We start from the raw sequence: 16192 nt of genomic DNA on the forward strand, positions 1-16192 counted from the left end.
TTTGACCACCTTTTGTCATTACAAGCTACTCTACGGTTTATTCACAACTTCAATTATTTAATATTTAACAAATTATAGAATTGCCCAATAATGCCTAATGACTCACTTTGTGTTTCCTACTGTGTAGCCTATCTTATAGAATAACATCACAGTGATATAAACACCAATAATAATGATAATCCCCATTTAAAAAATCCATGAAATAATTAAGATAGTGCTCTAGGCCTACAGCTGGTAACTGCTATGAACATTCATGGCAACAACACACCATTGTCGATACATAGTTCCTTTATTCTTCAATACTAGATAGTGAGCATCAAACTTATGTCCTCTTCCAGATCTCCAGGAGCAAAGGCCGAGAGATGGACAGCTCCCATCCCTAATAAAGCGCGAGTCCTGTTTGGTGATCTAATCACGGTTGGACAGGTTCACCGTTGCCCGTGCAGAAATGTTTTCAATCACTAACACATAACATAACACATAACACCCATTAGCCGATCGCGTGTTACATGTTCATGGCTCAAACACCCCTCCCCTCCTCAGCAGTCAGTATGTTCCCATGGCAACTCAAGTAAGACTTTCAGCCTGCAGGTGCATTTAAACTTTGGAGTGATTTAGTTGGCCCTCACCGAGTAGTGAAAAGGTGAGTTTCAACTACACAAACATCAGATTTTTCTTTTACAAAATATCTAAATCTGATTTGACTTGGCAACCACAGAAGGGACTTATTGAGTCGCCTGCTGACCTTCTAAGGTAGGACCATTAGTTCCTGTCCCAGTCAAAATAGGCTATGTTCTGAGGATGTCACTGACTTAACTGACACCAGCCCTCCTCTTGTTTGTTCATTATAACCTTGGATTGATGGTATCCACGGACACTGTCTTGTTATTGCACACTACAGCCTTCAGCGCAGCGCTGTGACATGCCTCACACTACGGCCCAGCAGGGGGCGTTTTAAGCAGCTTCAGGTTGGAATCAGCATGTGAAGGACTCACTACAGAAGAAGAGCATCATCCCCACAGCCTCCACCGCCCCGCTACCATAGCAACCGGAATAACTAAAATGGCGCCGCTTGCTGTATGCATGAAGTCCATATTACTTATTATTATTCTATCAAACGCATCTTCCGTCGATGGGAATTCTTCAAGTTACAACTCCAGTGTCGAGTTGAACATAGACGGGGATTTTAAAGAAGAACTTGTTAATTCATCAACGACAGAGTACGAGCTTTCAGAAATCACGTCAACCCCCGGGTACACGATAACACAACCTCCGGGGACCGATGTCCCACCTCCGGGGACCGATGTCCCACCTCCGGGGACCGATGTCCCACCTCCAGGGACCGATGTCCCACCTCCAGGGACCGATGTCCCGCTAACAGTCCCTGAGCCTCTCCCGCTGTCCGGACGGCTTCCTACCGGGGTCCCCCAAGGTAACGATATAGCCACTAACCTGCTTCAATACAGCTGGTCCTTTCGGGATGGCGCTGGGTCACGTATTCTTGTCGTACACTATTTATACTAACATGTGGTCAGTCGGCAGGCTTTTCTCACCAACATGCGGTCAGTTGGCAGGCTGTCCTCCCTAACATGTTGTCAGTTGGCAGGCTGTCCTCACTAACGTGTCAGTTGGTAGGCTGTTATCACTAACATGCGGTCAGTTGGTAGGCTGTTCTCCCTAACATGTTGTCAGTTGGCAGGCTGTCCTCACTAACGTGTCAGTTGGTAGGCTGTTATCACTAACATGCGGTCAGTTGGTAGGCTGTTCTCCCTAACATGTGGTCAGTTGGTAGGCTGTTCTCACTAACATGTGTCAGTTGGTAGGCTGTTCTCCCTAACATGTTGTCAGTTGGTAGGCTGTTCTCACTTACATGTGGTCAGTTGGTAGGCTGTTCTCACTAACATGTTGTCAGTTGGTAGGCTGTTCTCCCTAACATGTGGTCAGTTGGCAGGCTGTTCTCACTAACATCTGTGTCAGTTGGCAGGCTGTTCTCACTAACATGTGGTCAGTTGGCAGGCTTTTCTCAATAACATGTGTCCGTTGGCAGGCTGTTCTCACTCCCATGTGTGCCAGTTAGCAGGCTGTTCTCACTAACATGTGTGCCAGTTGGCAGGCTGTTCTCACTAACACCTGTGTCAGTTGGCAGGCTGTTCTCACTAACATGTGTGCCAGTTGGCAGGCTGTTCTCACTAACATGTGTGCCAGTTGGCAGGCTGTTCTCACTAACATGTGTGCCAGTTCGCAGGCTGTTCTCACTAACATCTGTGTCAGTTGGCAGGCTGTTCTCACTAACATGTGTGCCAGTTGGCAGGCTGTTCTCCCTAACATGTGTCAGTTGGCAGGCTGTTCTCACTAACATGTCTGTCAGTCGGCAGGCTTTTCTAACCAACATGCGGTCAGTTGGCAGGCTGTCCTCCCTAACATGTTGTCAGTTGGCAGGCTGTCCTCACTAACATGTCAGTTGGTAGGCTGTTCTCACTAACATGTGTCAGTTGGTAGGCTGTTATCACTAACATGCGGTCAGTTGGTAGGCTGTTCTCCCTAACATGTGGTCAGTTGGTAGGCTGTTCTCACTAACATGTGTCAGTTGGTAGGCTGTTCTCCCTAACATGTTGTCAGTTGGTAGGCTGTTCTCACTTACATGTGGTCAGTTGGTAGGCTGTTCTCACTAACATGTTGTCAGTTGGTAGGCTGTTCTCCCTAACATGTGGTCAGTTGGTAGGCTGTTCTCACTAACATGTGTCAGTTGGTAGGCTGTTCTCACTAACATGTGGTCAGTTGGTAGGCTGTTTTCCCTAACATGAGTCAGTTGGCAGGCTGTTCTCCCTAACATGTTGTCAGTTGGTAGGCTGTTCTCCCTAACATGTTGTCAGTTGGTAGGCTGTTCTCACTAACATGTGGTCAGTTGGCAGGCTGTTCTCACTGACATCTGTGTCAGTTGGTAGGCTGTTCTCACTAACATGTGTGCCAGTTGGCAGGCTGTTCTCACTAACATGTTGTCAGTTGGCAGGCTGTTCTCACTAACATCTGTGTCAGTTGGCAGGCTGTTCTCACTAACATCTGTGTCAGTTGGCAGGCTTTTCTCAATAACATGTGTCCGTTGGCAGGCTGTTCTCACTCCCATGTGTGCCAGTTAGCAGGCTGTTCTCACTAACATGTGTGCCAGTTGGCAGGCTGTTCTCACTAACACCTGTGTCAGTTGGCAGGCTGTTCTCACTAACATGTGTGCCAGTTGGCAGGCTGTTCTCACTAACATGTGTGCCAGTTCGCAGGCTGTTCTCACTAACATCTGTGTCAGTTGGCAGGCTGTTCTCACTAACATGTGTGCCAGTTGGCAGGCTGTTCTCCCTAACATGTGTCAGTTGGCAGGCTGTTCTCACTAACATGTGTGTCAGTCGGCAGGCTTTTCTCACCAACATGCGGTCAGTTGGCAGGCTGTCCTCCCTAACATGTTGTCAGTTGGCAGGCTGTCCTCACTAACGTGTTGTCAGTTGGTAGGCTGTTCTCACTAACATGTGTCAGTTGGTAGGCTGTTATCACTAACATGCGGTCAGTTGGTAGGCTGTTCCCCCTAACATGTGGTCAGTTGGTAGGCTGTTCTCCCTAACATGTTGTCAGTTGGTAGGCTGTTCTCATTAACATCTGTGTCAGTTGGCAGGCTTTTCTCACTAACATGTGTCCGTTGGCAGGCTGTACTCATTCCCATGTTTGCCAGTTGGCAGGCTGTTCTCACTAACATGTGTGCCAGTTGGCAGGCTGTTCTCACTAACATCTGTGTCAGTTGGCAGGCTGTTCTCACTAACATCTGTGTCAGTTGGCAGGCTGTTCTCACTAACATGTGTGCCAGTTCGCAGGCTGTTCTCACTAACATCTGTGTCAGTTGGCAGGCTGTTCTCACTAACATGTGTGCCAGTTGGCAGGCTGTTCTCCCTAACATGTGTCAGTTGGCAGGCTGTTCTCACTAACATGTGTGTCAGTCGGCAGGCTTTTCTCACCAACATGCGGTCAGTTGGCAGGCTGTCCTCCCTAACATGTTGTCAGTTGGCAGGCTGTCCTCACTAACGTGTTGTCAGTTGGTAGGCTGTTCTCACTAACATGTGTCAGTTGGTAGGCTGTTATCACTAACATGCGGTCAGTTGGTAGGCTGTTCCCCCTAACATGTGGTCAGTTGGTAGGCTGTTCTCCCTAACATGTTGTCAGTTGGTAGGCTGTTCTCATTAACATCTGTGTCAGTTGGCAGGCTTTTCTCACTAACATGTGTCCGTTGGCAGGCTGTACTCATTCCCATGTTTGCCAGTTGGCAGGCTGTTCTCACTAACATGTGTGTCAGTTGGCAGGCTGTTCTCACTAACATGTGTGCCAGTTGGCAGGCTGTTCTCCCTAACATGTGTCAGTTGGCAGGCTGTTCTCACTAACATGTGTCAGTTGGCAGGCTGTTCTCACTAACATGTGTGCCAGTTGGCAGGCTGTGTCCATGTGACAAGCAGAGGGACGCATGTGACCTGAACTGCTGCTGTGACCCGCAGTGTGGCGGGGAAGCGGCACTCTTCACCCACTGCTCCATCAGCACCGTCAGGCAAGTCTGACCTCCTTCAGTCCATCACTCGTCTGCACTCTGCTGGCCTCGTCCTCCTCATCACCCCCCAGTTTTACCCGCTGTGGTTCATTCTTTACATAATACACAACCTCCAATGAGGTTTAAGGAGTTTACAACGCTGTTAAAATGGTTGGTTAATTGATATGTATTCCAACTAAGCTCACTGTGTAACTCTCCTGTCCCCTTACCTTTATATTTCTGTCTCTACAGTGGTAATCAGCAGCTATGCCAGCACGACGTTGTGCATTATTCTTTAGGGAAAACTGGAGAGGGCTTCTCCACACAGGATACCTTCATCCAGAAGTATGTTAATGCTGACATCTTCTGTATTCACTCACAGAACAGTAAGTTTACCAAGCCACCCTAGGATGCAGCTTCCTGTTACTTCCGTACTTCTTACTGGTTTTTGCAATTCTTTCCAGAGATATATTTCTTCCCAGGAAAGATATTCAAGATATTCATTTGTTGTTAAATTGTAATTGATTGTTTTATAATTATGTGACATATTATCAAAGCATTATGATTGAACATGTAGTAATATAAACAGGCTTTGTGGGCCTGTTGAACATTCAGGCTTGTATTAAAATTTGCTCTTGGTTGGGAACATCAGGTTATGACCAGAGATCACTGACATCCTCATACGGCTCCACTAGTTGATGCACTCTTTGTATTTCAGTTCAATGGCCGACCCTGCCTGTGTTTTGTCTCTATTCCTCCTCTAGATGTTGAGAGTCTGTCCTACTCCCTACCTGCTATTCCAACCAACACAAACTTTGATTCCCTGTTCGAGGCGTTTGAGGACCTCCCCTCTAGCTCGGGAAGCGACCCCGTCTCCCCCGTCTCCCCCGTCTCCCCGGGTTACCAGGTGGGGCGTTATTTAGGCTGTGAATTTCAAAGAAATTGCTTATTTGATTTATTACATTAAAGGTTTAAAATTCTCTGTTTATTGTAGTATGGGGATGTGATAGACACTTTAGGAGAAAATGGAGAGCGGAGAATCCTGCAGTTTCCTGCTGCTGCTGTTAATACAAATTGCTTGGACACAAATCCTGCTGGTAAGTATCATCCAATGGTCTTTACTCTGGGCCCAAACAATGGATAAGGCTAGAAATGGGTGTGAAATTGCTTTCACCATTATAATTTGTATATCCCGTACATGATACAAGTCTATAATCTTGGAGGGCATCCTTTGTGGGAGCCTTGTGTCTAGCAAGATGGAGTGAATTTAGTGCCGATATTACTTGATACGTATTTAAAACGTCCACACATGTAAATAATGTTTTGTGACGTGAAAAGAAAAACCTCTACACTTGTAAATTACGATTTGTGAACACCAAATCATATTGTAATCTGTGAATATATCGACAAATGCATGATGTCCTGTATTTTATATAAAATATTTTTAAGACCAATTTTTGTAAGTTTTATCCTTTTTAGAGTGAGTAAGACAGGAAGGTATGGGAGATAGAGGGGAGGACATGCAGCAAAGGACTACGGGCAGGAATGGAGCCCGGGTCGCTGCAGTAAGGACTGGGCCTTAATGGTACGCGCTTCACCCGCTGAGCGCCCCTTGTCCTGTTTTTTAAATGTGAACCTTTGTTGCAAGGTTCGGATCTGCTTTCGCCAATTTGTCGATCACATCCTGTGGATACTAACTGCTGTGGAGACACTAAAGATTTTGGCACTATTTTGCACTACGGAAATAAAAATCCATAAATGTATCCACCAATAAGAATCCAGGGTTGATATAGCCAACCACAACAGCAGCATTATGATTTACTCTCCACAAGTCTTAATTTACAACTGAAAATGTATGTTTTCACGTCCCACACTGAGGTGTGTGGATGTTTTCAGTAGGGGTAGTCATATCGGGGTTGCTTGTGTTCTTCTCCTCAGCTTTCCTGAAGCAGCAGGTCAGCCGTTGCACCATCAACATGGTGGTGGATAGAGACTGCAGCAAGCTGCAGGCCCTCCACATGATCACCTACACAGGCCTACGCCTCCTCTCTGTGAGTCCTCACTCTGTCTGTCTTATGATCACCTACACAGGCCTACGCCTCCTCTCTGTGAGTCCTCACTCTGTCTGTCTTATGATCACCTACACAGGCCTACACGTCTTCTCTGTGAGTCCTCACTCTGTCTGTCTTATGATCACCTACACAGGCCTACGCCTCCTCTCTGTGAGTCCTCACTCTGTCTTTCTTATGATCACCTACACAGGCCTACGCCTCCTCTCTGTGAGTCCTCACTCTGTCTGTCTTATGATCACCTACACAGGCCTACGCCTCCTCTCTGTGAGTCCTCACTCTGTCTTATGATCACCTACACAGGCCTACGCGTCCTCTCTGTGAGTCCTCACTCTGTCTTATGATCACCTACACAGGCCTACGCCTCCTCTCTGTGAGTCCTCACTCTGTCTGTCTTATGATCACCTACACAGGCCTACGCCTCCTCTCTGTGAGTCCTCACTCTGTCTGTCTTATGATCACCTACACAGGCCTACGCCTCCTCTCTGTGAGTCCTCACTCTGTCTGTCTTATGATCACCTACACAGGCCTACGCCTCCTCTCTGTGAGTCCTCACTCTGTCTGTCTTATGATCACCTACACAGGCCTACGCCTCCTCTCTGTGAGTCCTCACTCTGTCTGTCTTATGATCACCTACACAGGCCTACGCCTCCTCTCTGTGAGTCCTCACTCTGTCTGTCTTTACTGGGAATTAGCATCATCTGATGGGAGTGAAAATTATTTAGCACATACAATTCATTTAAGGGAACTTGAGAAAAGATCAAACAGTTGCCGTGTCCATATATTACATATACATTTACATTTTGGGCATTTATCAGATGCTTTTATCCAAAGCAACTTAAAAAAAGTACATTTGTAAAAGAAAAAAAGAAACTATCGCTGTTGATACAGAAGGATGTTCATAGAAACAAGTGCAAAGCACAAACAATTTTTAGGTAAACCCAATCCCTGTATACAAAAAAGATAGCTAGGATAAGATGCTACAAAATGCTAAGTACTATTTATAAACTCAAGTATGTACAATGTACAATAAGTGCGTACATTAATTGCCAGGATGTACAACAGACAATATGTGTGTGTGTGTGTGTGTGTGTGTGTGTGTGTGTGTGTGTGTGTGTGTGTGTGTGTGGGGGGGGGGTAAGGGGGAAGGCTATGCAGAGTCCAGGTAAACTCTAAACAAAAGAGTCTTGAGTCTTTTGCAGAATGTATACATGTATGCATGAGGAATAATGTTTAGAGCATCCATTCAACACCATTAAAAAGGATCATTTTTTATAATATTTGGTTTATGAGGAGGGACATGAATGTATCAAGTGGACCTCAATGTCTCTGTCATGGAAAGCGTGTCTCTTCACCGTCTTCATTGGTGGCTCTCTCAGTAGCGTGCCAGAAGGACATGAGGTCCATCCATTCACCAGCCCTGTCTGCTTCCCATCCCATAATATCACCCACCACTAAATCCTTCTCATTAACTAATTCCAAAAGAACAATTTGAAATCTTGGTATATTTGACATTCATTAATGAAATACTAATACAATTATTCTTTTCTTTTTTTTTATCAGGGGAAGAATGAAAAAGCTACAGTAAGTAATACGCCCTTTCCTCTTTACTCCATAGCACAGTAATAAACAGTGAGGCTTGCTCAGTTGGAATGTTATTTAGCAGTAAAATAACAAAGTAGTAGTTCAACAATCCTCCCAATAGGTTGCACATGTGAGCGAGTGTAGCAGTGAAGAACAGGGCAATAAACAGAAGACTGAATGCCTGCCGCACTCACCGGAGCTGCACTGTCCCTTGAATAACCCATCTGCCGGTAACGGTAGACTCCGTCTGTACTGAACTATCTGTGGCCTTGTTTTGAGATCGTTCCCGTGGTCCTGACGTCAGCCAATCTCAAGTCTTTGGAGGAGAGTCTGTCTCCTGTGGAGCTCAGCACTGCAATGACCCTTGAGCCCACCCTGGTCAACCCCACCCTCTGTCTCAACGTGGTGCAGCAGGTGGGTCTCTGAGCACAAGTACACAACCCCAGGGTGGGGTTATAGAGAGTCAGAGGGTGGGGTTATAGAGAGTCAGAGGGTGGGGTTATAGAGAGTCAGAGGGTGGGGTTATAGAGAGTCAGATGGTGGGGTTATAGAGAGTCAGAGGGTGGGGTTATAGACAGTCAGAGGGTGGGGTTATAGAGAGTCAGGGTGGGGTTATAGACAGACAGGGGGTGGGGTTATAGACAGACAGGGGGTGGGGTTATAGAGAGTCAGAGGGTGGGGTTATAGAGAGTCAGAGGGTCGGGTTATAGACAGACAGAGGGTGGGGTTATAGAGAGTCAGAGGGTGGGGTTATAGAGAGTCAGAGGGTGGGGTTATAGACAGACAGGGGGTGGGGTTATAGAGAGTCAGAGGGTGGGGTTATAGAGAGTCAGAGGGTGGGGTTATAGAGAGTCAGAGGGTGGGGTTATAGAGAGTCAGAGGGTGGGGTTATAGAGAGTCAGAGGGTGGGGTTATAGAGAGTCAGAGGGTGGGTTTATAGAGAGTCAGAGGGTGGGGTTATAGACAGACAGGGGGTGGGGTTATAGAGAGTCAGAGGGTGGGGTTATAGAGAGTCAGAGGGTGGGGTTATAGACAGACAGGGGGTGGGGTTATAGAGAGTCAGAGGGTGGGGCTATAGAGAGTCAGAGGGTGGGGTTATAGAGAGTCAGAGGGTGGGGTTATAGACAGACAGGGGGTGGGGTTATAGAGAGTCAGAGGGTGGGGTTATAGAGAGTCAGAGGGTGGGGTTATAGACAACCCTCAGTCTGTCTATAACCCCACCCTCAGTCTGTCTATAACCCCACCCTCTGCCTGTCTATAACCCCACCCTCTGCCTGTCTATAACCCCACCCTCTGTATATAACACCCCCCTCAGTCTGTCTATAAGCCCACCCTCTCTGCCTGTATAGGACCCCACCCTACACTACATAATGCAGATATGTATATGATGATGAATGAAGCGTGCTGTGTTTGTTCCACCAGGTTTCTATGGTTGTGAAGTACAACCCTGCAGGAGAAATAGTGAATGTGTCCGCCGCTCTGGTGCTGGGGCCTGTGAGCGGAACCGCACTCTCACTGGAGCTGCAGTTTGGGATTACATTTGTCCAGGTGCTGAACTCAGTCTTTGAAGCTAAATGAATTGAACTAAAAAGTAGGAATGGGATGGGATATGCAGGCAGTGTTGTCATCATCCATGTTATCCTTCTCACAACTGCTTTATGTAATGGCAGTTGGTAGTACCATTCTACAAAGGTGTAAGCCCAAGGCCCACAGCTGTGTCAGACAGACTCGAGTGAGGCAAACTCACATTTACCTGTTGTGTGGTCACATGACATTAATGCTAGCCTTTATTCCATCAGGACTTATTGTATGGCAGGAAGTCCGTTCTTGGAACTTTAAATAATGTAACTTAACCCACCTGTAGGAAGAAGACGGCCAAGACTGGAAAGTCCAACGCAGTGGGAATCCTGGTTATGTGACTGGGCTCCCAGTAATATCTGGGATGAAAACAGCAGAATATCCTTACTGGTGTCCAGTGCATCTTATTATATTATATATACTGGAAGCATTCATCATTCAGACCTTTTCCTTTGTTACAGCCTTATTGTGATACCCACAAACCAAGACATTAGTTAGGTGAGTGCTGCATGCAGCGCTCAACTATTGTTCTTCATAAGTTTTATTCTTTCTTTCTTTATTATTCTCTATAAACTTTGGGACCTACAGTGCCTTGCAAAAGTATTCACCCCCCTTGGCATTTTTCGTGTTTTGTTGCCTCACAACCTGGAATTAACATGGATTGTTTGAGGATTTGCATAATTTAATTTACAGAACATGCCTACAACTTTGAAGATGTTTTTTTTTTTTATTGTGAAGCAAACAACAAATAGGACAAAATAACAAAAAAAGTCAATGTGCATAACTATTCACCCCCCTAAAGTCAATACTTTGTAGAGCCACCTTTTGCGGCGATCACAGCTCCAAGTCGCTTTGGATAAGTCTCTATGAGCTTGCCACATCTTAACACTGGGATTTTTGCCCATTCCTCCTTGCAAAACTGCTCCAGCTCCTTCAAGTTGGATGGTTTGCGCTTGTGAACAGCAATCTTTAAGTCTGACCACAGATTTTCTATTGGATTGAGGTCTGGGCTTTGACTAGGCCATTCCAACACATTTACATGTTTCCCCTTAAACCACTCAAGTGTTGCTTTTGCAGTGTGTTTGGGGTCATTGTCCTGCTGGAAGGTGAACCTCCGTCCTAGCCTCAAATCACGCAGAGTGGTACAGGTTTTGCTCAAGAACATCCCTGTATTTAGCACCATCCATCTTGCCCTCAACTCTGACCAGTTTCCCAGTCCCGGCTGCTGAAAAATATCCCCACAGCATGATGCTGCCACCACCATGTTTCACTGTGGGGATGGTGTTCTTTGGGTGATGCGATGTGTTGGGTTTGCGCCAGACATAGCGTTTTCTTTGATGGCCAAAAAGTTCAATTTTAGTCTCATCAGACCAGAGCACCTTCCTCCATACATTTTGGGAGTCTCCCACATGCCTTTTCGCAAACTCAAAACGTGCCATTTTGTTTTTTGCTGAAAGTAATGGCTTTCTTCTGGCCACGCTGCCATAAAGCCCCACTCTATTGAGCGTACGGCTTATTGTTGTCCTATGTACAGATACTCCAGTCTCTGCTGTGGAACTCTGCAGCTCCTCCAGGGTTACCTTAGGTCTCTGTGCTGCCTCTCTGATTAATGCCCTCCTTGCCCTGTCCGTGAGTTTTGGTGGGCGGCCGTTTCTTGGCAGGTTTGCTGTTGTGCCATGTTCTTTCCATTTGGTTATGATAGATTTGATGGTGCTCCTGGGGATCATCAAAGATTTGGATATTTTCTTATAACCTAACCCTGACTTGTTCTTCTCAACAACATTGTCCCTGACTTGTTTGGAGAGTTCCTTGGTCTTCATGGCAGTGTTTGGTTAGTGGTGCCTCTTGTTTAGGTGTTGCAGCCTCTGGGGCCTTTCAAAAAATGTGTATATATGTACTGACAGATGTGACACTTAGATTGCACACAGGTAGACATCATTTCACTAATTATGTGACTTCTGAAGGTAGTTGGTTGCACCAGAGCTTTTTATGGGCTTCATAACAAAGGGGGTGAATACATATGCACATGCCAAATTTCAGTTTCTAATTTCTAAAAAATAGTTTTATGTATATATTTTTCTCATTTCACTTCACCAACTTAGACTATTGTCTTCTGATCCATCACACAAAATTCAGATTAAAAAAATATTGAACTATAGGCTGTCATGTAACAAAATAGGTAAAAAGCCAAGGGGGGTGAAAACTTTTGCAAGGCGCTGTATCTCCTTACTCAATTGTTCACCTAGAGACTCCATTCAAATTTGAAAATATTCAGAATATCTTGTAATCTGCGCTTCTTTTCAGATTTTTCATATATTTTACTCTTTTTAAGATATTCTACTTTTAAAATGCAGTATAGGGAGAAGGATAAAGCCATGCAAGCCAATCAGAATCCTCTAAATCAACAACGAATAACACGAGCGACTTGTGGACAGACAGCGGGCGCTCACATGACGTTAGTTCAGAATTTTGGACATAGGGCCTGAATCCCAAGTTAGCCTTGGTGTTCTTTTCATTGGAGACAGTTCAACATATTTCATTCAGTCCTTCTAGTTGCAGAGTTTGCTCGTGCTAGGCTAGCGCACGGCAACGGGCAATATTAGCCTGCTAATGAAACAGTCTTACCCACTCCACAGTACACCCGAAGTAAATCAACTATAACGCCAGACTGTCTATGTAAATGTCCGTGTTGATAGAGTAATGTTAGAAACTAGAAAATGCATTTCCTGCAGAAAATGGGGTGAGTGCTGTAGTACAAAGTGAGGTTGAAAATATTTTTTAATAAAGTCACATAGATTAAGACAAAAAGAAACGTTAAATGGCTTAAATCAAGTGAAGGGATTTGAATGAAAGTTCAAAAGTCTAAATGGAGCAAACAATGTAAACATGCACACCATTTAAGAAAAAGTAAATAGTTGGAAACAAATAAAGTGACCGCGAATGAAAAGCGCAAAGCCTTGCTAAAAATGTAGAAATGTAAAATGAATTGAACTGAAGAATCTGAAACGTCAAATGAATTGCCCTGCACTGTGTGTGTGTGTGTGTGTGTGTTTAAGAGAATAGCGAGCCGGTGCGTGATTAAAAGTAGCTTAATAGAGTGGGTAAAACCGCCCAATCTGGCAACACTGCTGAACGACATCACGCTCCAGCTCAAAGTAAATCAATGAGACCAACTGAAAACGAAGCCGATATGAAACTAAAACTGTGATTCCGAAGAAAGTTTCAATGATATCGAAATTCCGTTTAGATATTAGTAAAGATACAAGTGTGTAGATTTGTTAAATGGTTTGAAGGAAGATTAACGGTTAAAAATTGATTTAGTTACGGCTCTGCCATCCTCCCATGTTAAAAATAAATATTTTAAAAGTAGAACATCTTAAAAAGTATAAAATATTTAAAAAATCTGAAAAGAAGCGCGCGATTCCAAGCTATTCTGAATATTTTGAATGGAGTCTCTAGGTGAAAAATTGAGGAAGGAGATAGGTCCCAAAGTTTGTAGAGAATAATAAAGAAAGAAAGAAAAAATAACTTATGAAGAACAATAGTTGAGCGCTGCATGCAGCACTCACCTAATAAAACCAACCTTGCATTGTATTTTGAGGGATTTGCTGTGTCTCAGCAGCAGTGTTATATTCCTGGTAGTAGGCTACGGCAGCGGCGAACTGATACCTAGGTTAAACTCCGCTGCTGCTGAGAAAGTAGTCCCTCAAAATGCGATGATTCATGCGACCCACCTGCTGTCAACACAGACATTTACATCTATAGTCTGGCGTTATAGTTGATTTAACTCGGGTGTACTGTGGAGGGGGTAAGACTGTTTTATTAGCAGGCTAGTATTGCCCGTTGCCGTGCGCTAGCCTAGCACGAGCGAACTCTGCAACTAGAAGGACTGAATGAAATGTGTTGAACTGTCTCCAATGATAAAGAACACCACCAGGCTAACCTGGGAATCAGAAATCTCCACTTCGGCCTGAGTTTTGTAATTGGAGTGGGTTAGGCCTAAGCCCCCGAAAGATGCGCCGTGACCGCTCCAGCGAGAAAGTATGGGAAGAAAACCTCGTTTTCAGTTGGTCTCATTGATTGACTGACGCTGGAACGTTCAGCAGTGTTGCCAGATTGGGCAGTTTTTCCCGCTCTATTGGGCTACTTTTAATCAAGCACCCGCTCGCTATTCTCTCTCTCTCACACACACACACACACACACACACACACACACACACCAGCAGTGCAGAACAAGACATTTGACCTTTCAGATTCTTCAGTTCATTTTACATTTCTGCATTTTTAGCAATGATTTGCGCTTTGCATTAAGCCTCACTTTATTTGTTTCCAACCATTTACATTTTCTTAAATGGTGAACATGTTTACGTTGTTTACTCCATTTAGACTTTTGAACTTTTGTTCAAAAGTCCCTTCACTTGATTTAAGCCATTTAACGTTTCTTTTTGTCTTTATCTATGTGGCTTTATTAGAAAATATTTTCAACCTCACTTTGTACTACAGCACTCACCGCATTTTCTGCAGGAAATGCATTTTCTAGTTTGCAAACAGTATCCCACAATATAAGTGTGTGTGTGTATGGTTAGATCGGTCCACTATACTGCCTCATGAATCAACCTTTCTTGACAGTATGTGTATATGTCTATTTATATTTCAAATGTTCTAGTACATCGTTCATAGAGTACCTTATGGAGCACTACGTCAGAGAGCCTTAACAGATCTCCACAGGGCCGGTACAGAGCAGCGACCCCCGAGGAACCCTGTCCATACTGCAGGGGGGCCGGGAGCAGGACTGTCTGCGTGGGGCCCATGCGCGCTCCCCCGTGTTGTTTGCTCAGGCCATGGTGTCCGGCTGCACGCTAAAGTACGTCCTTCATCCCCTCTTACCTGCGCTTCTCACACGCCGATAGGACAACCTGCAGATTGACGTTCACATGTCGTCTATGCCTAGGTTGGAGGAGGGAGCCAACTGCACACTGGTTTCTGACCTGCTCCTGGAAGTCCTGAGAGGCTCAGCCAAGATGCAGTATGTGGCTGCTTTTGGAACAGCCACTCTGGGTGGTTCACTTGACTGGGTTCCCCTGGAAACCGTGCTTATGTCTGGGGTGAGAATAGATTCTGTAAAGTTATTTGAAACATATGTTACTATTAAATTATGTTTCAGTTTCCCCCAAATAGCTGTAAAAGTTAAAAATCAACATTTAACAAGGTGTTGGATTCTTCACGTTGGCAACCATCGGCCATGTATTTTCAAAGCCTGACATTAGTCCCTCTTTACCTGAAGGTACATTGGAATATTAATACAATATGTGTTATAAGGACAAATAATAAAGAGACACAGAAAACATGCTTCGATAAATACATATATTATATAATAACAACTAATTAACCTATGTATATGTCTATACTACATTATCAAAGTGATGACAACGGGATCTAAAAACCTGAAGTAACCCAGAGGGATCTGTGAGGGGTGTGGTCAAAAGACTCAGGGCTGTAGGGGTGTGGCCTGTATCTCTGCCCCCCCCCCCCTGCTGTTTGGTGTAGTTTGTACTTCTCTAAAAACACCTTAAATGCGCACCGTCGTAGCCACATGACCAGGAGGGAAAATGAGAAGGAAATTCCATTTTCTGATGCATAATGCACACCTTGATAACCCTTCAATAAGTCACAGTAAATTATGGATTTATGTGGTACATCACTTGAATTACATTTCTAGAATACTGTTCATGAAAAATCAATTACTATGTGTTTTGAATTTCCTTAAAAAAAAAAACAAAGTACTATTGACCCTTTACCAGAAAAACATTACCAGAGTGTTCCTTGTGAAACAGTGTCTCCCGCCTCATGTGTGTTTCCATTTGTGTCCGTGCAGGAATCTCAGAGTTGCATCATCCCACTGTCTCATCACCTAGAAATTCAATGGACCAAATATGGATCTCTGGAGAACGCTCAAGCCCGAATTGTCAGCATTAAAGAGTTCATACATAGCAACTCCAGCAACATGGTGAGAATGATCAGTTGTTTTATTTGTTTGTAGGGAAGCTCTGCGTGAAATAATGACAACTCGAGGATAACATTCATGTTGGATGTCCAGGGTAATTTGAAATATAACAAACAAAGCAACTGCATTTTGTACAAACAGAAGCACCCTGGCCAACATTTCTCTCTAAGGCTACCCCCCAACACAACCAATCAGGACAAGAATAACTAATTGCCTCTAACTTGTGCCTTCCCCATATCCCCCCCCCACCCAGGCCTTGCTCTTTGGAGGAAGCACTTCTGTCACGGTCACCAGCTCAGTGAGCTTTGTCTCCGTTTCCCCCCCGTCAGAGCCTGGGTTCCAAGCTCCACCCACCATCGATGCCAAGCTGCCTTTTGAATTCTTCTTTCCTTTCACATGATG

General features: G+C 44.8%; 1 protein-coding gene across 1 annotated transcript; it reads left to right on the forward strand.

The window, feature by feature from the left end:
- Positions 1-1062: 1062 nt before the first annotated feature.
- On the forward strand, positions 1063-16190 carry LOC307084008 (tectonic-1-like; the record flags this gene model as incomplete). The annotated part of the gene is made up of 15 exons (XM_079748118.1): positions 1063-1432; positions 4459-4576; positions 4808-4941; positions 5320-5462; positions 5550-5652; positions 6494-6585; positions 6924-6944; positions 8188-8208; positions 8488-8622; positions 9631-9756; positions 10073-10166; positions 14515-14650; positions 14738-14891; positions 15662-15793; positions 16044-16190. 15 exons carry the CDS (start codon positions 1063-1065, stop codon positions 16188-16190), a joined length of 1926 nt encoding a protein of 641 aa, XP_079604244.1.
- Positions 16191-16192: the final 2 nt, after the last annotated feature.

The sequence above is a fragment of the Pollachius pollachius genome (assembly GCF_949987615.1).
Source record: "Pollachius pollachius genome assembly, chromosome: 12".
Classification (NCBI taxonomy): Eukaryota; Metazoa; Chordata; class Actinopteri; order Gadiformes; family Gadidae; genus Pollachius; species Pollachius pollachius.